At 45.0% G+C, this 25,330-nt stretch overlaps 2 protein-coding genes, 1 long non-coding RNA gene and 1 pseudogene across 4 annotated transcripts in view; all 4 read right to left on the minus strand.

The window, feature by feature from the left end:
• Positions 1-3,645: 3,645 nt before the first annotated feature.
• Positions 3,646-4,292, minus strand: LOC108930775 (fibroblast growth factor-binding protein 1-like; annotated as a pseudogene).
• Positions 4,293-7,092: 2,800 nt separating this feature from the next.
• LOC108930776 (fibroblast growth factor-binding protein 2-like) lies at positions 7,093-7,971 on the minus strand. The gene is made up of 2 exons (XM_029251853.1): positions 7,597-7,971; positions 7,093-7,500 (listed from the first exon to the last, which is right to left on the minus strand). The coding sequence occupies exons 1-2, from the start codon at positions 7,969-7,971 to the stop codon at positions 7,093-7,095; spliced, it is 783 nt and encodes a 260-aa protein (XP_029107686.1).
• A 4,292-nt stretch (positions 7,972-12,263) lies between these two features.
• LOC108930746 (uncharacterized) lies at positions 12,264-14,458 on the minus strand. Its single transcript, XR_001965862.2, has 3 exons — positions 13,531-14,458; positions 12,665-12,699; positions 12,264-12,424 (listed from the first exon to the last, which is right to left on the minus strand). It is a non-coding gene; the product is annotated as an uncharacterized LOC108930746 (long non-coding RNA).
• Positions 14,459-14,498: 40 nt separating this feature from the next.
• The window catches only part of LOC108930745 (prominin-1-A-like), a 68,291-nt gene continuing 57,459 nt past the window's right edge, over positions 14,499-25,330 (minus strand). For both annotated transcript variants that reach the window (XM_029252565.1, XM_018746149.2), the window contains 12 exons: positions 24,770-24,893; positions 23,887-23,990; positions 23,396-23,480; positions 22,372-22,518; positions 20,493-20,564; positions 20,179-20,271; positions 18,351-18,404; positions 17,484-17,564; positions 17,329-17,397; positions 17,112-17,201; positions 15,421-15,536; positions 14,499-15,171 (listed from right to left, as the gene is read on the minus strand). In XM_029252565.1, the coding sequence (XP_029108398.1) occupies positions 15,135-15,171; positions 15,421-15,536; positions 17,112-17,201; positions 17,329-17,397; positions 17,484-17,564; positions 18,351-18,404; positions 20,179-20,271; positions 20,493-20,564; positions 22,372-22,518; positions 23,396-23,480; positions 23,887-23,990; positions 24,770-24,893 (1,072 nt within the window). In that variant the 3' untranslated portion in view covers positions 14,499-15,134. The remainder of the gene's footprint in view (positions 15,172-15,420; positions 15,537-17,111; positions 17,202-17,328; positions 17,398-17,483; positions 17,565-18,350; positions 18,405-20,178; positions 20,272-20,492; positions 20,565-22,371; positions 22,519-23,395; positions 23,481-23,886; positions 23,991-24,769; positions 24,894-25,330) is intronic.

Consider the following 25,330-nt stretch of genomic DNA (forward strand, 5'->3'; position numbering starts at 1 on the left):
TTCGTGTCCTGCTGCAATTGAAATAGACCGGGTTATTCTGGCTGAACCGAAATTAAGATGATGAATCTCGACATTTTCTTGACGCAGTTGTAGTGATTTGGGTGCGGGAATATTGTACAGAACTTGCACTGAGCCATGCGCTCCACACGCAAGGTAACAGTGTGATTCTGGAACATTTCCCACTTATTCCAGTTATTGTCAGAGCGCACAGGGGACTGTTTGCAGGATGCTTTGTACAGTAGGTCGTGTTACGTGCGCAAAGCGATACGATCGAAGCATCTCTGCAGAGCCCGGCTTTCCGACGAGGCCCTTCTCTGGTCGGAGAAGGAGTTGTCGTGTGTTTCACAGAACTGTGGTAACATAGAGTTTATTATAGTACAGATGGAACAGATTCAGTGCATTGTGCCTCACAATTGTTGTGACACATTGAATGGTATAGTAGATACAATAGCAGTTATTAAGTTACCCACGTTCATAAAAAAATATGCATTTATTATTTTAATACCCGTATCAGGTTTAGGACTCTTGTTACTCCCTTTGAGACAGACGACAGATCTTCCTAAAGGGCCCGATCACTCTCTACGCCCCAGACTGACTGCTGCTCCCCTCCACCCTCTTTCACTCAGAACTGCTGAATCCCTGGTGAGTTTCAAGAAGGCTCTCAAAACACATCTCTTTCAGAGTCCCTTCTCTCTGGATCTCCTGTCTACTCCGTAAATCTTTATTACATCATTTGTCACAATTGCCTTTGCATTTCCTATCAATTCTGTATGCTGCTACTTATGTTTTGAAAAAAAAAATTAGTCTGCTTAATGAATAAATGTAAATGTGCTTTAATAAAACGATAATAAAATGGAACTGAAAATAGCCTGATCTCTTCAACAGTAATAAAATGATCACAGAGCTCCAAGTATACAGTGCCTTGAAAGAGTATTCAGACCCTTCGAGTAATTAATTCATTTACTTCATCACAAATGGTACGTTAGTGAGTAGAGGGTAAGTACCACGATCAATGGTACGAGAGCAGGAGGTGGGGTTTGAACCCGGTAGCATCGTGTTCAGAGCCGCTGCCTTTGGACCCAAAGGTCGCAGGGTTAAATTCCACCTCCAGCTGTAGTACCCTTGAGCAAAGTACATAACCTGAATTGCTCCAGTAAAAATCACCCAGCTGTATAACTGGGTAAATCATTGTAAGCTGCTTCGGAGAAAAGTGTCAGCGAAATGGATCAACGTAAGTGGCCTGCAACCTCTGAGTCCAGAGACAGTGGCACTAACCCATGTATTACCTGCTGCCTGTTTTAAAGAGAAAAAACATAAATATGTTATTTGCATAAGTATTAAAAGCTCTCATAATAACACCTGGTGGAGGCAGCTGTTCTGGACCACAATTTCCAAATAATCCCACAGGCTGCGAGTGGGACTGAAACCCGGGTTTCGTCCGGGGCCGCCGCAGGACGTTCACCTCTTTTTTCCCTTGAGCCATTGCGATGCTCGGCGTTCAATGAGGGAACTGGTCGGGGGTGTTAATACCGTTGCAGGGCACTGTGCGTATTGACCAGCTGATAGCGTGGAAAGGAGCGCAAGTCGTTTCAGCAGCCGTCCTGAATGGAATTTGGCGAGAAGACGAGCAGAACGTATTGAATGTGGCCTAGAGGTGCGAAACGTTACCAATGTGGCACGATAGTCGGTCTGGGAAAGTCCAGCAGCACTGTTGGTTTTTTTTTACGTCTCAAACACATGCGAAACAGCGAATAAGTGACGCGACTCTCGGTTTGAGCCGAGGAGGAGCGCGGTCCTGCACGACGGGGACCGGTCCAAACGCAACGAGGTGGAAGTGAATGAGAAGCTCTCTGCCTCTGCCTCCTTTGACACGGTCGGGTTTTACATTTACGTTTATTTAATCAGACACTTTTCTCCAAAGCGACTTCCAATGAACTCTACGTGGTGTTACTATCAGCCCACATGCCTTATTCACCGCGGTGACTTACACTGCTAGATACACTACTTACACTGGGTCACTCATCCATATATCAGTGGAACACACACACACTCTCTCTGTCACTCACACACTACAGGGGAACCTGAACAGTATGTCTTTGGAGTGTGGGAGGAAACCAGAGCACCCAAAGACTTACACTGCTAGATACACTACTTACACTGGGTCACTCATCCATACATCAGTGGAACACACACACACTCTCTCTGTCACTCACACACTACAGGGGAACCTGAACAGTATGTCTTTGGAGTGTGGGAGGAAACCAGAGCACTGGAAGACTTACATTGCTAGATACACTACTTACACTGGGTCACTCATCCATACATCATGGAACACACATTCTCTCTCACTCACACACTCATGCAATCCTTTCTCATAAAAGTACAGCACCAATAATGTTATGAACACACTCGCTTTGAACAAGGATTTTATATGCTGTATGTGGAGCAGGGCCAGTAGTCAGTGCTGAACGCGTTCATTTCGTCTTTGGGTATGAGGAACATTGACAAAAGCTCAACTGATAGGTCACCATTATTTATTAACCATTTATTAATATTTTGGGTCCCCCCACCCAAAAACTGCTTATATGTCCGAAAGGAAAATCAAGAGAACAGTGTTAGAAGTGTCAAAGCAGAATTGCATATCCCTAAACTTTGGGTAGCGCTGCTGTCTCACAGCCCCTGGGTGGTGCGAGAGGATATGGGTTTGATCCCCCCACTGTGTGGAGTTTGCATGTTCTCCCTGTGTCTGCATGGGTTTCCTCCGGGTGCTCTGGTTTCTGCTCACAGTCCAAAGACATTCTGTTCGCCTGTAGTGTATGAGTGACAGAGTGTGTTCCACTGATGTATGGAAGCGCTAAGGGGAGGTAACAGGTCTTCTGGGGAAATAAAAATCTATTCTTAACTTTATTTAGGGACTTCCATCTGCATATCTTTACAAAAAAAGGTTAAAATGGTAAAAAATGTAAAAAAATTTGTACAGTAAAGGCATGGACAGACTTTTTCCATATGCAGACGGTCCCCGAGTTACGATGGGGTTATGTTCCGATAAACCGATCGTAAGTCAAAATGCATTTAATACACCTAACCCATCGCTTCTTATCCTCGAAGATGATCGAGATTATCGATTGCGAAAGTCCAAGTTCACGTGCGATGACCATTACGGTCTTGCCGCCTGTTTGCTGGGCAATTCTCTGGAGTTCCTCCTCAACAGTAATTGCCTCCCTCTCCTTCTTTCACCAGTAGCAGCAGACACAGATGGGCGTTTCGTAGACATGATGGATGTGCAAAAACCTAGATACAGGGGGTATCCAAAAAAGTGCTGGCAACGCAGAACACTGTAGCGTATCGGTTGTTTACACTAGCGACCACGTGGCAGACTGGGAGATGTGGATCGCGAGAGAGTATTGCTCCGCGTATCGGTTGCCCGGAAAAAAAATCGAAATTCACTATCGCACCATCGTAAAGTCGAAAAAGCGTAAGTCAGACCATCGTAACTCGGGGACCTCCTGTACATCTCTACCACGTTGACATATTAACGTTAACTGTGGTGTTTACCGCGGTGCACACAAAGCCCCGTTGCGTTCTTACATTGAAAGGTGCGAACTGTTCAAAGGGCCAAAGCGTAACCGCACGAGCGTGATGCCCTCAGCAGTGGTCACTCTGCACCATGGACAAAAAGAAATTGCGGAAACCCGGCCAAGATCCGCCGCGGTACTCGGACGCCGGCTTCCGTCGGTCCGTCCCCTCGGATCCATTGCGGGAAGGCGGATGTTCGGTAAGCGGGCTGTTCAGCTTGAAATGCGCCTCCTGGGGGGCTGGTCTGCACATAGCCGCTTTAATGAGCGCAGCAGGGTCCTGGCACGGGTTCTTCTGCTTCTTCGGAGCTCGTGAGATCTGTTTCCAAAAAAGCCCGATGTTGCCTGCAAACCGGGGGCAGGAAGAGAGTCTGGACATGTACTCGCAGTCAAAGGTTCGCCGCCCTTCCTTGCACTTGAGCTGGAGGATGGCTGCGTGCTCACCTTTGCCCGCCCAGGCACAGCGGGTCTTGTTCCTGGTGGTAAGTGTCCCTCTGAATCGGTCCTTTCCGCTCGGCACCTTCCCGCTCTTCTCGTGTCCAAGTTCAGAAGATGTAACCCGGGACGTCGCCGGTAGGCCTCCTTCATCTCCACTTTTCCTTTCTTTCCCCTCTTCTTCCCCTTCTTGCCATGACCCCGCCGGGACTCGACCCCCAGGACTTGCTGAGCAACGCAGGCGAGGACTAAAACCACCGCACAGTCGTTCGGGAGCAGCATCTCTTTGTCTTTATGTATCTTACACTTAACCTAAGAATAAGTTGTTGAAAGCCATCTCAACATCCTTCATCGACTTTTACAAAGTCTTATTCAAACAGGCTTCATGACTATCCGTTTATTATAATGAATGAAAAATAATAAAAAAAAAATTGACAGTAAATCTAGTAAGAATAACTAAAAGAAATAGTATGGTGCTGAAGACTCAATATCAAAAGAGCAGTTTATTCAAAGGATCGAACTCTGTTGAATTAAAACTTAATGAAAACAGAGGATACAAGACTCATACATATTTATTTTTATGTAGTACAGCAGAGTGTAATAGAGCTGTAAGAGTAATTAATTTTTTCTTTGCACTAACCTGAGAGTGAAGGTCTTTGTGGGTCAATATTGAGCTTTACCTCATTCACCTGAAGACCTCGAGTGCTGCATTTATATCTCACCGCATCTCACACCCACCTGCCCATGGCAAGGCTGTAAAACACTCCGCTGGAGTAAAGTTGCTTCTCTCACCGCAAAGGAAGTAATTGTCACGGAAATGTTTAGTTGGTGGTCAAATCCAAACCCACTGTGGGTTTGTTCTGTTACCTCATTGTGACCTGAAACTAGGACCTGATGTGTAATCACATTTATCTTGTTTTAATGTGAGAACTTTGGACGCTGAGTGGTTTTAACTTTCACAACAGAATGTGTTACTGGTGGCTCCTGTCTCCCGGTACCTCGGGAGCGTGAGAGGACATGGGTTCGATCCCCGTTCCGCCTGTGTAGAGTTTGCATCTTCTGTCTGTGTGGGTTTCCTCCGGGTGCTCTGGTTTCCTCCCACAGTCCAAAGACATGCTGTTCAGGTTCACCCATAGTGTACGAGTGACAGCGAGAGTGTGTTCTGCTGATGTATGGATGAGTGACCCAGTGTAAGCAGTGTATCTAGCAGTGTAAATCACCATGGTGAGTAAGGTATGTGGGCTGGTAACACTACACAGAGTTCATTTTCTATGCTAAGTAAATGTAAGAAGAAAAGACACAGGAAGCAATCTTGTGAACTTTTTTTCATTATATTGTAAACATCCTCGAGGCGCACACACACAAATTTTTAAAATGACTCCATTCAGGGTAAGTACTCTTTCCCATCCTATGCTTTGCGGCGTGGCTCTGGACCGCCGTGACCCTGCGCCGGGCAAGCAGTTATTAATAATGAGTTATTAATAAGGAATGATGTATGAAAACAGTAAAAGACAAGGTAGAAAGTGTTTTTTTTTTTTTGGCACAAATATTATAAAATGTGTTAATGTTGTCACTGTTATGTATGAAATGCCTCTCATTGAAATGTCTAAATTAATTTTAGGTGACATACATGCTTTAGGCCTAAGTCCAGGAACTGATTGATTCAGCACTGGAATTTGCCTGCAGAGTAAATTCACAGAATACACAAACCCCCATACGTACGATGTGTGTGTCTCTTTCCATGCAGCATCGAAAGTATAGCCAACTGTGGCAGTAGCTCTAACAACTACACTGTGCTGCTGTTACTGCTTGTTAGTACTACTACCTTTAGACCTGAAGGTTGCAGGTTCAAGCCTCACCTCTGTCTGCAGTACCCTTGAGTAAAGTACTTACCCTAAATTGCTCCAGTAAAATTACCCAGCTGTATAAATGGGTAAATAATTGTAACCTTAACATTGTAAGTTGCTTTGGAGAAAAGCGTCAGCTAAATAAATATGTGTAAATGTAACATTTTATGTCCCTGTTGGTCGAAACCACGTGTCACCATCGCAATCTGAGAAAACGTACACAGTTTTACACAGTACATTTATTTACACTCTTCAGACATCAGATAGTTTCAGATTCAGCAGTCCTTAGAACTCATTACAAGGTATTTAAAATCCAAAAAAGCAGAGTGTCCTGCCGCCTGGAATTTAGCCTGCATCTTACTCCAGGTTTTTTTTAAAACTATGAAAACAAATAAAAAAAATCCGAAAAAGGTCCGAGAAGACTTTATTATTTAATATTATTTAATATTGTATTGTAATGTAGTCTATCGTATCTGTATTTACTAGTGTGTACGAGTAAATTTTAACCTGTGTTGTGAAATTTAAAAGAGGGGTATATTGCATGCAAACCCTAAGGTCTGGACGACATGCTATTTTACAGTACAAGTGACTTCTTTCTTACCCTTAAATTTACCGATTCTTTTCCCACAGTTTAAACGATGTTTAAACCAGTACACTAACTGAGGAGTGTTGAATAAACATGTGAATTCATTTGATTCAATACATTCAGTCAATATCTCTATGAGTGTTGAACATTTAATATCCCTACTTCAGATACTATGTTTCCTGACCCAACGGTACTTGAGCCACATCTACTGCTTATGGAAAAAGTTATAGGCATAGATTTTTTTAATGACCAAATAATTTTTCTGTACAGGGCACTCATTCTGAATAGCCATTTGTGACAGTTCAAGTTTTCTTTGCAGGGGATCTAAAAAAGGAGAGAAATAGGAGCAGTGAGTGCAAATAATTCACTAAGAACAGTAATAATTTATTTATCAATGGAGTGAATGAATTAATACATTTATAATGAAGCAAGTTAATGCAAAATACATACGCAGAATTGAATGCAGCTGAAGAAATAAATTCACTTGGAACCAAAGAGACTACAATTGATATTTTACAGCAGAAGAGCTATGATTATGATTTATAGAGAAGAGCTATGACCATAATAATAGAAGAGCTTATGATTTATTCAAAATGAATGCTTTCATATATTTCAATAGCTGAACGTGACTTGAGCTCACCTGCGGCTCTCAGTTGTGAAACCAGCCAATGACGTAGGCGCAGAGACTTTGGAGAGACTCCCAGCAGTATTCCTGAGCCATCGCTTCTGCTGCTCCCGTCGTGGTCGGCTCCGTGGGTTGGGCAGGGGTTGTTTTCGGGGGCCTTGGGAGAAGCTTTTTTGCCGATCCGACTCTCACTGCTGGCTTTGCTGGCACCGGTTTCGTCTGAGTGGTCTTGGCTGGGGCCATCTCCGCTTTAGGTTGAGCTGCCTTGCTTTGGGATGCCTCTGCTTTGGCTCGAGGAGACTTGGCCGGGGCAGTCTCTGCTTTGGCTCGGGGTGGCTTGGCAGGCGCTGCCTCTGGTTTAGGTCGGGGTGGCTTGGTCTGAGCCGGTTTAGCCTGAGCCGGCCTCGCTATCGCAGGCTTGGCCGCTCCAACCTTGGGAGCCTCGGTTCTCCCTCGGGCTGGCTGCCTCTCATGGTTGGCTTTGCCTGGTTTCTGGGTTTCTACGTTGGGTCCTGTGGTGTCCAAGACCATCTGTGCCTCATCTGTTGCCCTCTTGCACATCAGAGGTTTGAGTGCTCGTGGTCCTTCGCAGGCGTTGGCCAGCTTACGTAGCTCCCACATGATTTGGGTGAAGTAGTGCTTGGGGTTGTTGTTGTAGGAGCGGCATGCCTGGGGCCGGCCCAGGAACTCGCACGAGTACTCCTTGTTGGCGCTCTTGCAGGACACCTTCAGCCTGGTCGCCTCATCCTGGGCCGTCACGACCATGGAGCAGAATTCCTTTGCCTTGTTGTTGAACGGGATGGGCTCATCCCAGGTGCCCCTGTTGCCCTCGTTTTGCCCCTGTACTGTCCACAGGCAGCAAGGGATGAGCAGCAGCAGCAGCGAGGCGGCGGGGATCCTCATGGTGAACGTGATGGCGGAGGTCGCTGGAGACCACCCCCCTCCTATTTATGCATTCCCAGCACAAAGAGGGTATTCAGGTGCACTGGCTTGGCCCCTCCTCATGAGGGAAGGCGGGTCCTCTTCCATGGGGCCCTAATTTGTGACTGCCAGGGGACTTTGAAACAGCCCATAAGCACACATGGAAAAGATCAGAATGGGGCAGGTGGGGTAACATTTAATTGAAAACAAGCCAGAAACCTCCTTATTAGCACATTATATAATGTCACAAAGTAAAAACTATGAAGCTCTTGCTGGAGGGACTGGTGCGTACTCCCCTGTAGTAGCAATTGTAGGAATTTCCTACGCACACGGCACTCGCTACACATTTGACGACTGGTGAAGATCTTTCAGCGTCTGCTGTTCTCCTGAATTAAATGCATTCTTTTGGGAATTTTTTTTTTTATTCCTTCCAACCCTCCTGGTGCACAGGACACCAACAAGGGCTCTCCAGGAGTCTCTGTCCTGTGCTTCCTTCTCTATCTGGCTCCAGGTATATCCCAGCATCCCGGTGTCAGCCTCCAGATCCCTACGCCAGGTGTTGTGTGGTCGCCCCCTTTTTCTGCTTTGGCGAAAGAAGGGCTGTCAACCTAGCGGCTTCTAGAATAATCAGGCATCATAGGTCTTTTTGTGGAAGATCCATCCTCTCCAAGTGCTGAGATGTCTTGAACTTTCCTTGTTGGCGTTTCTATAGTTGGCAAGGTTTTTACGGTGTGGGGTAACTCTCCCCACACCCAACACTTCTCCTTTCTCAGCCAGGCTTCGGACCGAAAATGGCAGAGTTTTTTTTTGGGAAATATATAGAAAATGCCTTGAACGACTGGGACATCTTACAAAATGTGGGGTGCGGAGGGTGGCTGTAGCGAGGGGAACGTTGACAGTGCGGCGCAGACACACACTCAGTGAGCCCTTCTTTTCCTCGTCGTCAACCCTGCCAGCGTAGAACGTTTTCGCGGTCAAGGACGCTTGGGTCGGCAGAGTAAACATTCGAAGTGGGACGGCCTCAGCGGCGGAAAACCAAAGGATTCAGTGTTGTGGAGTCGTGCCAGGAAACGCGCCGGGGCAAGGAGGAGGGGGGTGTCTCCCTTTCACAAAAAGCATTTGAGTGGCCTTAGAGCTCAGAGATCCTAAAGCATCACACCGCACCACTAAACAGAAGTTCTGTGTTGCAAGACAAGCGCAAAACTACTCTGCGTCTTATCAGACACGTGTGATGGAGCAGTTTATGGAAGGGGACCCTGTGGTCCAAGCCCACCCATACAGCAGAGCTGTTCAAGCCATTCATGTCAACCTCTTCTTCTCAACTCTTCTCTCCTTTGCCAGAGACTATGAGGTCACCCGGCTCCTCGGCCCATAGCAAAGTCTTCTTTTCCTTCCAGGTACCGGAGGGGTCTGAATGGATCGCTGCCCCACTGAGATCGCCATGTGCCAAATGGTTAATAGAACATCTTCTGCTTTTCCCACCTCTGTGTGAAAACGTATAAAACTTATTTCTTGAAATTAAAAGTTACTAACAATTTCTTCTTGCTGAACGTCGTTTCCCTACGAGAAGACCTGAGGAGGACGGCCAGCTGTGACTGAAGATGATGACCAACCGCCACGATGGACGAGACGTACCTTGGTGAACTGGGAAATCGAGGTATCGTACGGCAGCAATGTTATTATTAGTTGTAAACTGATTTAGAAATCTTCTCTAATCTACAATACCCGGGATGGGTGGGCAGCCACTGGCACCCAGACCTCCAAAGGTTTTTTTCTCCCTCGATTTTCAGTTTGGAGTTTTTTGTTCCTCTCCTCCTTGGCCAGTAGGTATAGTTCTAACTTTATAAAAGCTTTGATAATGTATTATTATGCTAGTTCTGTAGTTTCTTTCTGCGTTCTCTGATGTATTTCATTATTTGCCTTATGCCTATGCTCAAGCGCTCGGCGTCACTGCGTGAGAAGAGCGCTCTATAAAAATAAATTGAATTGAACTGAACTGATACGAACACCGAGCCATGTCAGGAATAACCGCTGGCATCCGGTCAGTTGCGAGCTGGACATTCGTTGAGGTTAATTCTGTCTGTTGCTTCGATGAACAAGGACTTGTCAAAGTTCATTTGCGTGGTGAAAGGGTTGGATTAGTTTCTAGAGCTTCACAGATGGAGTGGCGATGGTTTCAATATTGCCATACGGGGCCTCTACAGCGTATAGAATTCAGTCATATAGTCACACGCTGTTGAGTCAGGAGGAGCGGACGTTTGATCCTAATGAAGAAGGCATTTCTCTTTGTCTCTTGTGCAGTCGGGGCTTCGCTCACACTCAGACTGGACGTACCCTGGTTCTTATGGCATCGCTACAATGATCAAATCCCACCGCGCTTGTAGGTTGAAGTTAATCATGTCTGCAAGGCAACCAGATCTAACGCTTCTGTATTCTCTTTCAAGAGTAGAACGATCAGAGGTAAAAGGTAATCCGCAGCTCTGGCCCATCTTGTTCTTTATGGAAATCCATTCTTACCGTAGAGAGGAGTGCGAAACTTTTTTGTGGCCTTAATTTTCCATCGCTCTTTTCTCACTATGTCTCATAGTTTTGGAGGAAACGGAATAAAAATCCTCAGACTGTACTGGTTGGAGATGCTGCCTTGCACTCAAAGGATACAGGTTCAAGTCCCAGCTTCTGCTATGGTGCCCTTGACCAAGACACTTTACTTTCTGGAATGATACAGAAAAACTTACCCAGCTGTACGAATAGATCACTGTAAATCGCTCTGGACTAAAGCATCTGCTCGGTGACTGAATGAACTTTGTCTGGGGAAACGGTCAAATGAAAACAACGATACTGCAGAGCTGAACAATTTTTTTTCCCTTCCTACTTAATATGCCGTTTCCACGGTGCTTAAAAATATAAATACCACAGAACACAGTAACGCAGTGGATTCAGATCTTTATTGGTAGAGGTTTGAAGACCACAGACCCCATGGAAGTTTGTTCTACAAGGTACTGCATGGTGCTGATTGCCTATGGCCTGGTAAACTAGCACAGCAGGAGGTCTTCAGCCATGTACATGAGTGTGTGGCAGTTTTACAGTTAAGCAACATGAAACAAAAAGACAAGATATAAGACACTGAGATAGAAGCAAACATATACTTTTTAAGTTCAGGAAAAAGGTGAGTAGGGTTGTGTTGCATACAATCAATCAGCATCACATATGTGTTGCATGTTTCAAATGTGCTATATCCCTTTAATGTAAACATATTTTGGGTAAATTTTCATTTTCATAGTTTCAATGTTCCTAACAGCCCCTGTATGCTCAACAACAGAATGCACGAAAAAGAAAGTATAAATACAAGCACCTACCTGTATAAGACCTGAGTTTTACAGCAATGGTGATGGCTTCAAACAAACTGATTTTATTTACATGTCTGAAACCATATCTAGTTTACATTTCGCTGATCTTGTGTTGTGTCACTGTATTACCTGGATGGGTCGATATTGCCTCCGAAATGATTTGGAAATATAAGGTGGCAGATATGCCGAAATACTGAGCCATATATTCACTCTGTAATGTGCTGAAAAATATAACTGGGTGTTGTGTTTTTAAGATTTTAAAGGTCTTATATTCATCGTGCAATAGATAAGTAGTAGTTTCTGGAAACCAGTTAGAATAGCGATGTATCTGGAAGGCAATCATGAATCTGTGAATTGTCCTTCTTCTAGATGTGGCCAGATGTATTTGTGAAAGCATATGTATTCAGCACCAGCCAGTTCTTACACATTTATCACTAAGAAAAGACAATTCTTGCTCAGCAGCTGCTGTTTAAGTAATAATAAATGGCTCAGTATGAATGGTCTCATACTGGTATTGTGCAGAGCGAGAAACCAAAGACTATGAGAAACAGCCTGTACCGTAAGCAACTCTATGGCAATCAACACACACACACACACACACACACACGCACGCTCGCGCGCAAAATTGGGATGCACGTGGCTTATAAAACAAAGTAGTCACATAATATATAAAACTGCAAGTGTACACAATTTACACTTTAAAATATGAACTTTGCACTTTTTTTTTTTTTTTTTTTTACTATTTTTGATTATTTAAATGTGGGAAATAAATTGTAAACAAGAGCAAGTGTGTAGACGATGTTGTTGATCTTTCAAGTTTTGACATTTAAGATGTTAAAATTCTTGGTAACAGTAACCATATCATATGGCAAAAAAAGCACCCCCCCCCCCCCCCCCCCCCAAAGTCATATGAGCAAACCGGTCAAAATTCAGCCAAAAGGGTAAAGTCCGGAGAGGGAGACGATCATTGTCACTTGACTAAACATAGTGGCAAGAGGAGGGTCGTCGTGGTCAGGTGGCCGAAGCGCCCAAAGGACAGGTTCCTTGCTCTGGATCATCCTTCTGTCCTGCATGCGTGTGTTAACATCCTGCCGAATGCACAGAAGATCCACGTTTACACAGCATGTGAGCTTAAGCACCATAGGCTGAATTGACTGGAGGAATCGAAACAGCATTAAACCGGTTACCACCCATTCTACTTCTGCTGGCATAACGGTCATGAAAAAAAATCCAACAAACCACAGCACTACCTGCATATGGAAAGCTGGTCATTCATTTTCATGTAGATTAACAGTGTAAAGTGTGACTAAAACAAGTGTGTGACTTACCGGCAAGAGCGCCTCAGTTCCAGTTATCGATTGCACTGGAAAGGACATATTGGCAAATTTTAGGACGAGACACAAAGACATAAAAAGCAAACGCTCATCGTCAATTTGACCAGCACTTTGGGTTCCTACTAATGTCCTCGCTGAAGGTTAATGGGGAAAATCTAATGATTGAAGTTAATTGAAATATTTAATTGAGATTGAATTTAATTGAAATTAATATTGAGATAATTTTGATATTGAAATAATTGAAATATTTAACACAGCAAATGTGCAAATAAGGAAGAATTGAATGTTTTTCTTATTCCCAGGTTAAGAGCAGTTCATACCTGGTTAGTCACAAGTCTTGTTATCCATGATTGTGATTCATATATAGCCAAACATATACTGACTATCAGGCTATTATCATTCAAAAACTGCAATTGATGGTGCATCTAAAGCACAGTTAAAAATCTGGTTACAGGTTCTGCAGTTGTGCGAAGGGCAAAATACGCCAAGAGCAAAATGATGCAGAAGTTGGTCAAGTATGCAGCGTGAGCAATGTGTCACAGCAGGAAGCCAGTTAAGGTGTGAAATGAACCCATTTGGAAAAGACCAATAACAATGGCGTGTACAGAGGAGTGAGAAGATTTAATGAATTTGTGGGGAACATTGAACAAAACCTCCTTGTGGGAGGTGGAGCCATATGCCTCCTGAGCCAGGAGATGCAGGAAACCATCAACCCAGGTGGGACTACAGAGAGCGCTGGGATTTATCACGCAGAAATAACAAGGAATGGGGCAGGGTGTTGGTTTCAAGGTCAAGGAGACGACGAAGGTGGGGGAAGAGGAGGTGAAGGAGAGTGGCCGCGCCAGATTTAAGCTCAATACCTGTACCTGGGGCCCAATACAACCTGGCACTCTCTCACCAGTCTGGTTGGCTTGGAGGTGCTGAAGCCTGGGGGAATCTACTCAGAGGGTCACTGGGAGGGAAGCAAGCAGTGCAGAAACAAGTCCAGGTAATGTTACTGAGGGCCATGTCCACAGGCCTCCTCTCTGGAAAGGCCATCTAGTCTTTGGTTAACAAAGCAGGTTAGTCACACAACACTTTTTTGCCATGCAACGTTTTTTGGACTCTTTCTGATGCATTCCTAAGTTCTCGCACGAAATAAAGGCGGCCCCGAGTCTCGAAGGTAGCACGATATCTAAAAAGGACACTTTCTGCCTGTGGAGTAAAGTGCAGTGATTTATACAGCCTGAATGATGCCTAGCAGTGTGTGTCAAAGCAAAGCTCTGTCTACCCTTTCACTGCAGTCTGAGAAAAATGCTTGGCTGAGTCCTTCCAGAACTTTCTTTTCTGTTGAGAGGAACACAAATCAAAGTCTAAATGCACCGGTGTTAGTGTCAAATTCCGGCATGTTTGCTTATGCAGAGCTATTGCGGTCTGCCGCTGGCTTTTCTGCTATCAGGAATCTCAGACCAGAATGGCATGAGTCTGACTGCTCACAAGTCATGCATCATGCAAAGTCACAGCATATTCACACATGCATATCGGGCCTCAGGCCAGAACCCAGAAATGCATGCAATTAAATACATCTGCAAGTTTTCTTTACCTTGTTATTACAGGGCTTCGGATACCTTGCGCTTATTATGATAACCATTATTACAAATTGGGAAAAAAAATAACATGTAAAATAAGAACGAAAAATGGGGTGGGACATATGACATCAGTCAGCTGCTGCAATGATATGTTAATATTATATACGGAGGAAAGATGTACAATAAATAAATGTAAATATGTTATGAATGAAAATTTAGAAAATCTTCTAAAATGACATTTATAAAATATCCCTGTTTAAAATTTTCACATTACACAATATTATTTACATAACTTATAATACAATTTTTTTTTCTTTTTATATGTTTCTACTATAAGGGCTTTGTGTGTTGCCCTCAATAAGGGGCAGTTAAGGAATATAAAATATACAAACACAAAAAGTAAGGCCATGCCCTTCACTGAAGATAGAGCACAGCTTAAAGCTAAACCAAGCACCAGAAAGTAACTCTGTATAGCAATTAATGGTAATCTTTTTAACTTTTTTAGTACATAACACCGTCTTTTAAATTATAAAGAGGCATTATAGATTTGCAGTGTAAGACAAATGGATGGGACTGTTTTATATGTACAGAATCAATGCTGCAAAGGAGAAAATATTAATTTGGCTCGATGATACAAGTGTATGAAAAGTTTAGTACCTGTGTGGTCAATATACCAATGAAATATGATCATGTAACTAATTAAAATAATGTGAGAATGTAATGTAATCGTTAATAATAAAATAATGGGGCTGATGAAGTTGATGTTTGCTTTTGTTTGCAGGGGACAGAATGGGAATGCAGACGAAAGATGGACCAAACAAACGTCCTGTTTGTTTTCCCTAAAGTGCAACGTGCGCAACGGAGGACAAGTGCAGGTGGAAGGAGGGAAATGGTTATCACAAAGTGAAATGCCACGTCCCAGAGACCGAGGAACTGCAAGGAAGAGCAGAGAGAGAGTAGTTACTCGTTTATAACACGCAAAACGGAGAGCCCAAGACAGAAAAGTGGGAGCACAGAGGACAGGAGGGGTCTGAGCTCGCTGGGCTAGGGGCAGTAACTTCACCAGCAGCATCGCCGTTAAGAATGGAGCCCCTTCTATATGTGAACATCACCGTGTTTACCGCGTTTAGGTGGGTGTAAGGCGTAGAGGCCCTCCAAAGATCGTCGCAGAGATGCACTTACTCATCGTACACGTCTTCCGTGTCCATTCGGCGGTAAAATTTCGCCAGCCTCACAGAAAAGACCACGTTGGGGATGAGGAACAAGGCGGCCCAACCCAGACCAAACCAGAATGCGTTCTGAAAGACAAAGGCGAAGAATGGAACAGGCGGTGGACACACGCATGCCGTTAACGTGAACGGACCAGGAAGGGGCCGTGGCCGACTGCGGTGTTAATTATCAGGAGCGGCTGAAATTCGGCGTAAACGAAGACTTGTGCGCAGCCTGAATCGTTGTCATACTGATGCTGACTCATCAGTAGAACGGTATAGCTGTGGTACAAAGCTGGGCCTTTTATTTACATTTACATGTATTTATTTAGCAGACACTTTTCTCGAAAATGACTTCCAATGGCCTGCAGCCTGCTGGAGACGCTCACGTTTTCCAGCGCTTGCTTGGTCTCACGTATGGCTGGATGGGTGCGAGACATGTTAGTGAGGTGAGTTTGCCCCTGGCCCACGGTACCTTCCTATCAGCTCACTGAAAATCTCGTTGGCTTTTGCTGCTCTTGCAGTCCGTGGGCCGGAGGGTTGCTCGGTACGCTTTGGGGGGGGCAAATTCTTCCACATATTTTCAACTAGAGGGGCTTGTCAGGATGACAGGGGAACATGGTAACCCCGCTAGATTGGCAGCTGAAGGTCTGTGATCTCCGACAATGAGTTACATTTATTTATTTATTCAGCAGATGCTTTTCTTCAAAGCGACTTCCAACGAACTCTATGTAGTGTTACTATTAGCCCACACACCTTATTCGCCGTGGTGACTTACACTGCCAGATACACTACTTACACTGGGTCACTCATCCATACATCAGTGGAACACACACACACTCTCTCTGTCACTCATACAGTATGGGTGAAGCTGAACAGCATGTCTTTAGAGTGTGGGAGGAAACCAGAGCACCCGGAGGAAACCCACACAGACACGGGGAGAACATGCAAACTCCACACAGACTGAACAGACATCGAACCCACGTCCTCTCGCTTCATAAACTGTGTGTATAGAGGAGAGTCTGGAAGACATGGAATTCCTCCATGAAACAATGGCGTTGGCTCCAAAGACGTGCCGCCCATTGGCTGCCCTGTGCTCTGCTGTGTGCCACCCTTGTGTTCTCCCTTTCTGTTCTACACTATTCTCACGCTTCAAAAAGGCTCACCGAGCCTTTGGCAGTTGGATCATCTAGCATGAAAGCACACAACATTTCTACAGATTCAAGGGTTTCTCGGAACGTGTGGAGCAACGCGGAGGGGCGCCTTTTCCGCTTGGTTAGACGGGAGGTGTTTCCTGGCCTGGGGGAGGGTTTACCGTCGGCCCTTACTGCGCTCGTTTTGAAGGTTTCTGAGACGTTCCCGCTGGGGAGATGGAGCCCGGCAAAGAGAGGGCTGCAAACACACGCTACTGGATCAAGAGTCTGGGCCTCGCTTCGCACGCACGTCAACGTACGTCAACCGTTCGCGTCTCACCTCAGCCGGATCCCCCCCCTTCTGGCCCGTAAACAGAGAACCCGTTTCAGCTCAGCAGTTGCTGAAACGTGCAGCCTGGCGTGGTGTTTCTGTGATTCTGAAAGCGTGGTCACGAACTCTCCGCGTTCCACCAACCCACCCCGTGCCCCCCACCCCCCGCCGGTATCTATCAAAAGACGCTTTATGTCTTACCATGGAGTCCACCACCAAACTACAGGCCACAATCTCAGCAGTGTCCACAACGTTGCTGAGGGGCTTGCAGCCTCCCACTTCCAAGGTCAGCTGGAGAAAAGTTACACAACAAGTTTAAACTCCAGCCACAGCTACAAGTACATGGCTAGAGAAGCAGAAGCTGGGGAGGATATAACAGCCCCACACGAAATGTGCTGGGATCACGTCAAGAACTCACCGAAGTCATGACCCACTCTGTGTAACTTTCAAAGTAGCCAATAAGACTCCTCATGTATTTCTCGACCTCCTGTGCAACGAGAGAAGAGCGATGATCCTCGAGTCCACATTGAGGAGCCGTCTGGGGCCGGTCTCCTGCGACAAAGCCCTGGTCACCTGATTAATGATGTACGTTGCGTTGTTGGAGATGAGGTACTGTGCTTCTTCAATGGCACCCAGGACATTCGTCACCTTGTTCTGCGGAACGTAAAAAAGCTTTTCGGTATTTTAAAATCATTCAAAAACACTACGGCTAGATGACATGCGCAGCAGATCGATAATTTTCTCGAACGCAAAAAAAAACAAACTAAAATACTGAAACTACAGTTCATGACCTCCTTTGAAAAAGCACATTCGTTAGGTGTTACGCGGACGTTATACGATCATGAACTACATGGCGAAAGCGAATGTCTTTATACTACGGCTCCTCACGTCACGAACGGAATTCCAGGGCAGACGTCTGTTGGTAACTCAATTTGTTCGTAACCCCAAACCAGTAAATAAATATAATCAATGAAAGCAGCATAACACTTATTACAGGTTAGGTTCTGTAAAATCTTCAGAAAAGTTATCATAGAAAAATTGTAATCGGTAAGATCTGTATTATTTTGTTCAATAAAAATAGAAAATACGTTGTGTCGATAACCGCGTGTTTTTTTTCTGATTGTTGACCTATTCATCCCGTAAAACACCTGATCCATCACCGACAGCAGCAAACGCCACACGGGAGCTGTAAACAGAGCGGAAGCCAGTTACGGTGATCCGGTCCGAGCGTGTTTCGCTGGCAGCCGGGTGCAGAAACACGGGCCGCTTTCGCTCGACAGCGAATCGAAATTTTTGAAAGTCGATTGACGAAGAGAAAAGGGGAATAAAGAAACTGAAAAATGGGTAATTTGATGATTCGTAACACGAGGAGCCAGTGTACGTCTTGCATGCAGTCACGCTGAGACGGGGACCGTGAGGTCAAGACCGGCGGGTGCTTACGCTGAGGTCAGTGGAGGTCTTCTCCAGGAAATGGATGCTCTGCCTCAGAGTGCTCTTCGAGGGGCAAATGTGCACAAACACAAATCGAGTTAACGTCACGCAAAGGTGCCAGGAGTCCAACACAAACCCGAGTCCAAGTATTGTGCAATGTCACCCTATCGTTATATCGCTATGGCTAGATGACATGCACAGCAGATCGATACAACGCAAGCCACGGGAGGTTCTATGTGCTGGTCCCAAAGGTCCAGGCCGACTGTCCGAATCAGGGAAATAATGTGCTATGGGTTCACCCATGGCAGCTGTCAATCAGATCGAGATGCGGGCAGACCGATGCCTCTGGGACGAGCGATTCATACAACCCATGTATGACACCACAAATAAAATGCTCTATTTGCAAAGCTCTTGTTTTTTTGCAAATTTTGAATAGAACAGAACAGAATTTCTAAAGCAAGCTGTACACCCCATCTCCTAAACGATGGACAATGGTGCTGCATACCTCTAAAAATGCCGCAATACCATTAAAAACAACACAGTATGTTTCTCCTATTTGTTGCACCATGCCAATGTGACAAAATAAAGCATTTCGCAACATGACACATCAGGCTATGAAAAGCAACATTTCAAACATTTTCCCACCATAAATGTGCCGGTTTTGCGCGATACAATGCTTACCCTTGCTCGTACATATTTCTGTGCCGCCATTATAAAGGATGTAAGCAAAGTTGAAAGAGAAATTAAGAGAAAGCATTAAAACTGAAATGTGGAAGTGGGTGCATAACGACAGAGACATTTGTCACATCACATTTTGTCCGGTTTATTTATCTGATGCCTTTCTCCATAGTCACTTAAAACGGTGAACCCGTTGGTGTGGCTGCGTAGTTTTTACTGGACCAGCATGGGGTAAGTACCTTATTCAAGGACAGCAGAGCAGGAGGTGGGGTTTCACTCAGGTCCTTTGAGTCCCGGCACCTCTAACTGCTACACCACCTGCCGTCCTATGCAACAGCTCCTTCACCTCTATATCTAAGTAATATTTATACAAATAAATATATACATTTATATTTAAAGACTGCAGAGACGGTTGGAAGGACACGTTAATCTCTGAATCTGTAATCGGCTTCCAAATCCCTCCTGCAGCTTTGCGGTTGATGAGCAGGCGAGGTTGTGCAGAGGTATCATGAAAGGAGGTCAGCCACTTCTCAGAGGAACGTCAAATTCCTCACGCGTGTCGCCGCGGTGTGACGTTTACATTTATTGATTCAGCAGATGCTTTTCTCCAAAGCAACTTCCACTGAACTCTATGCAGTGTTACCAGCCCACACATCTTATTCACTGCGATGATTTACACTGCTAGGTACACGACATACAATGGGTCACTCATCCATACATCAGTGGAACACACTCTCTCTGTCACTCACACACTACGGGGGAAATCAAAGAGCATGTCTTTGGAGTGTGGGAGGAAACCAGAGCACCAGAACACTTACACTGCTAGATACACTACATACACTGGGTCACTCATCCCTACATCAGTGGAAGACACGCACTCTCTCTGTCACTCACACACTATGGGTGAACCTGAACAGCATGTCTTTGGAGTGTGGGAAGAAACCAGAGCACCTGGAGGAAACCCATGCAGGCACGAGAACATGCAAACTCCACACAGACTGAGGGGGATCGAACCCAGGCGCTGTGAAACAGCAGCTCTACTCGCTGTGCCACTCATGTTGAGCGCCATCAGTGTGCAGCAAGTGGGCGCTGCTATAAAACCCGACGCCATCAGCCAGTTAGTGTCACAGAGCTGTGAACGAGGCAGTCGCTGCGTTACCAGGTCCTGTTTCAGGGGGACGACCTGCTGGTTGTGAATGTGTCGGAGGTTCCTCGCGTGCTGTCTCAGGCCGCTCTCCAGTGTGCTCCGTGGCTGCAGGAGGGGTGAGCAGATTGATGTCAGACGCCACCCTCACCGTGACCCCTGGCCGCAAGCGCTGCCGAAGACCTTCGGCACATGTCGAGGCCCCTTTGTGACACCCTGAGACTTCTCGGCATGAAAGAAGGGCTTGTTCAGTTGGAGGGGCGAATCGGAGATCGTTCCCGCTCAGAACTCACACGGACACACGCAGGACGACAGAGGGACTTACTTACCAGCTGGTCTGTTAGAGCGTCCAGCTCATTGGCAAACTTCAGCAGGTCCACGGCTGTTACGGTTTTGTTCAGCTATGAAGAAGCGAGAATATTCGTGATCATGGGAAATGTAATACTTTCATGGCCAAAGCAACACACGCCCAAACACACAGGTCAAGAGTTGTGCTGCCAACACTAATAATTTATATTTACATTTACATTTATTAATTTAGCAGACGCTTTTGTTCAAAGGGACGTACGTCTCAGCAAAAGTACAATTTATGCATTACATTAAGAGAAAGAGACACAGCTGCAGACATGTGACTCAACTAAACCTAATTTGTTACCTACCACTTGCCGCACAGATGTTCATCATTCGAGTAGGTGCATAAAACACAGGATAGACAAATCCTGATACCCTCCTACCATTTTTTTTAAAAAAATATTTAGATACACAAGCAAGCAAATACAATGCTGGAGTAGTGGCTGAATAGAGACTGCATCTGGGGATGCTCATGAAGTTACGATGCATGAACATTTACACCGTACATGAGTGGGAGAGATCTTGGGCGAAATGGATCCGGAAAAGGTGGGTTTTCAGACCCTTCTTGAATGTAGACAGAGTTTCTGCAGTTCTGAGTGAGAGGGGAAGGTCGCTCAACCACAACGGAGCCAGAACCGAGAACCTCCGTGCTTTACCTTTCGTGCGCGAGACCACCGAGCGAAGGGGTCTGGTTGGGGTGTAGCGGTTGATCAAGACCTGTAAGTAGCTGGGAGCAGTTCTATTGATGCATTTGTAGACAATAACCAGGGTCTTGAATTTGACTTGGGCAGCTATAGGAAGCCAGTGCAGAGAAATGAGAAGAGGAGATACATGAGAGCGCTTTGGCAAATTAAACACAACTCGTGCAGCAGCATTTTGTAGAAGCTGCAGAGGTTTGATGGCATTAGCAGGAAGGCCACACAGGAGAGAGTCGCAGTAGTCCAGACGGGAAGTCACCATGGCCTGGACAAGTAGCTGGGCGGAGTCGGTAGCGAGGTAGGGATGGATCCTACGAATATTATGCAGGATGTATCTGCAGGACTGGGTTGTGGCTTCGATGTGCTGAGAGAAAGATAGACTTGAGTCAATCGTCACTCCCAGACTCTTAGCCGAGGAGGTGGGCAAGATGAGTGAGTTGTCCAGTTTGATCGATAAATTGTGACAGGAGGACAGACCAGCTGGGTGGAAAGGAGAGGAAGAGCCGAGTATCATCAGCATGGCAGTGGTATTTGAATCCATGGGAGGCTATGACCGGATCAAGGGGGGAGGTGTAGATCGAGAAAAGAAGCGGACCCAATACCAAGCCCTGCGGGACCCCGGTTGAGAGAGGGAGAGGAGAAGAATAAGAGCTCCGCCAGACCACTTGACGTGATCTGTCAGATAAGTGGGACTCAAACCATCTTAGTGCCACACCTTTGATCCCAAGCTGGTTATGAGAGGACTCGCTCATAATAATAATAATAATAACAATAATAATAATAATCACAGTATAAATACATATGTTTATATGCATCTTCAAAAAAAAAAAAATTACTAGGAAGGTGATCAGGAATCATCAATATTCTGATAAAGTTTTATGCAGCTACTCGCGTGGTGAACATTGGCTCAGATAGTGGAAAGAAACTAACTGCCCTTAAGAATCACACGTCTGCATCTAAGTGTCTCTTTCTGCTAATGTAATGAACACATTGTATTTTCTATAAGATGTACGTTGCTTTGGAGAAAAGTGTCTCCTAAATGAATACATGTAAATGTAATAATAATAATAATAATAATAATAATAATAATAAGAATCATCATCATAATCATAATCATAATAGTTCTTCTGTGGGGTAGGAGGTTATTATTTGGAAGTACCTCGGCCAGGTACAGCTGGAACTTTATGTCACCGATTCCCGTTTGTGTGAAACTGATGAGGTTCTGCTTCCCCTCATCCTCCAGGAGGACTTCACTGGTCAGATCCACTTTGACATCTTCAAAATTTACTGAAATATCCTTCGCGTACTGGAAGAATGCAACAATTCAGAAGATCGATGTTTAGAAAACAAGCTTGTGTGTGTGTGTGTGTGAATAAACACCTAAAAAGCTTCTCACATGATGTGCAGGTACTTGTCAAAAATGTGATTAAATAAGGATGATGTAGTTCATATGTAGATATTAACAGCCAGTTCATATGTACAGTCGTACCAAATATAATGCAGAACCTTTGAGATCAGTGTTATTTGGAGATACGGTGGTAACAGGAATATTTTTGGCCTGGGCAGAACTAAATGACAGTATGTTCCACCAGTGCATGACCAGTGCAATCATGCGCAACCAGTGCAGTACAGTGGACCACTGTGGTGGCTTATCATGACCAACACTCCATTCATTATCAATAACCATTTGTCTGATGCAGGATCACGGTGGTCTGAAGCCTATCCTAGAAACAAAGGGTGTGAGGAAAGGGTCATCATGTATGTGATACCAGTCCATTTCAGGCTCCAGACCACCAGGGTTTTGGTTTGGGTTAGGGTTAGGGTTTGACTTTGGGTTAGGGTTTTTGGTTTGGGTTAGGGTTAGGGTTTGGGTTTGAGTTTGAGTTCAGGTCAGGGTTAGGGTTAAGGTTTGAGTTTGGGTTTGGGTTAGGGTTGGGTTAGAGTTTGGGTTTGACTTTGTGTTAGGGTTTGAGTTTTGGTTTTGGTTTTGGGGTTAGGGTTAGGGTTAGAGTGACTGTGGGCAAAGCCATGCAAACTCCTCACAGTCTGAAACCACAGCCCAAGAGCTGTCCTCATTGAACAACGTTACTGATAAACGATTTACCATGTTCTGTTTGTAGGGTTCCTTTAACAGTGGACTAACATGGTTTTCAATGGACATGCGAGCAGCATGTGACACTCACCATGCTGCTGTCCACCAATGCCGTGATGTTGAACATGTTCTCCAAATGCAGCGCAGAGTAGAGGCCTCTGTTTTCTTTACAGTTGCTGATGGAGGGGATAAAATGAAGCAAGTAAAACTAAAAGGCTTTATAAAATACATCTGCACTCCTCCCTTATATAACAGGTTCCTATATGAACAGCAACAGACATGAAAACGCATACTCCTCTTTCATGATGTGGACGTATTGCGGTTTATTGGCTTTTTTGACCGTTAAGCAGTCAATCCACTTCCGCACTGAGTATTTTATTCTGTACAGCGGCGCTGCTGCGTGTGTCAGATGTTGTGGGACGGAGGTACACACTTCGTGTCGTTTACCCAAAACATTTCTGTCCCTCAGTGGTGTCAGTATAACAAATATAACAAAGTTTAGTCACCAGGCAGGTGAAGGAATCTCGATGTACTGGAGTATCACTGTGCTATCACCATGATATCACCTTGATATCACCATACCTGTACAGGTTCTCTGCAGTCAGATCAACATCTGGGTTGTTGTACAGGAATCCAGGGATGAAGTTCCTCCAGGCTGCATTCACCAGGTACGGAGTGTCCACCACCTGTCCGGATAGTTGTATTTATTGTATCTAATTGTTATTTATTATACACACACATTATCTGAACCGCTTGTCCCAATCAGGGTCGCGGGGAGCTGGAGCCTAACCCAGTAACACAGGGCCTAAGGCTGGAGGGGGAGGGGACACACCCAGGACAGGATGCCAGTCCGTCGCAAGGCACCCCAAGCAGGACTCGAACCCCAGACCCACCAGAGAGCAGGACCTGGTCCAACCCACTGCGCCCCCCCAGTTATTTATTATATTCAAATAATATTTAAACATATATATGAAGGAAACATTACACATTCCTATGTGTAAATAACATATTCCTATGTCCTATCCAGAATGCACATTTTTAAAAGGACGTTGCTGTAGATACTCTGATTGTATGTTGATTTATATGATGTGGTGAAGTGACCCCCCCCCCCCCCCCCCCCAAAAAAAAAAGAAAAACTGCTGAATATCTGTTATTGAAGAAGGGTCTCAAAAGACATCATCACTTTTAAACTCATTTCCCTCCGATTTTCTATGTGCGTGATAAATGTGTACTATGATATCTGTTTATAATAATAATAATAATAAGAAGAAGAACAACAATATGGTAGAATCGTGTCTGCATCCAAATCTCTCATTCTGTTGATATAATACACTTTTTGTATTGTTCTCTGAGACGTACGTCGCTTTGGAGAAGAGTGTCTGCTAAATGAATAAGTGTAAATGATACCAACTTTAGACTTTTTGAAACATCCAGCAGGAAGTCTGCAATCCGAAGTGAGCCTTGCCTTAAAGAGCTCCTTGGTTCCGAAGGGCTCGCAGACCAGCTTCTCCACGTTACCTCCAACCACAAAGGAGCTGGCCACAACCGCCATGAGCACCCAGGAGAAGATGAAGGTGAAGCCCACTCCGCTACCAGAAGCAGGGAAAGAAAGATTCACATTGACAGCATGAAGACTTGAGAGAAGAACATCACAATGGCATCAACATCAAACCCCAGGTGGAGCAGTGTGGCTGTGCGCTTCATATTACTCTTTGCCTGAATTACACACCTAACCTACTGTGAAGTATGCAAAGTGCCCTCTGGCCAAACCGTCCCAAATCTGTGCTTGATGAAAAGCTCTGATGAAATACTAACAAGATAATGAGGACTTGTGCAAAAACAACAAAAGGATGACAGAAAACCGCAGGGAAAAATCAAAGCATATCTTCTCATTCTCAAATCTCCAACTTCATAGGTATGTTGAAAAAACTAATTTCTAATAATGGGAAACGGGCCCAGATCAATGTCACACCAGCTAACCAATAACATACTGAATAATACAGTAGTGGGGGGAATTAAACGATGT

Source organism: Scleropages formosus, chromosome 5, assembly GCF_900964775.1.
Source record: "Scleropages formosus chromosome 5, fSclFor1.1, whole genome shotgun sequence".
Classification (NCBI taxonomy): domain Eukaryota; kingdom Metazoa; phylum Chordata; class Actinopteri; order Osteoglossiformes; family Osteoglossidae; genus Scleropages; species Scleropages formosus.

What these genes read in the sequence shown, in the direction of transcription:
- LOC108930776 (XM_029251853.1), bottom strand. Translation starts at nt 7,971, where the DNA reads ATGAGGATCCCCGCCGCCTCGCTGCTGCTGCTGCTCATCCCTTGCTGC. An exon ending in CAACAGATGAGGCACAGATG is followed by an intron (nt 7,501 to 7,596) that starts GTCTTGGACACC and finishes GAGGCTCCCAAG; the next exon opens with GTTGGAGCGGCCAAGCCTGC.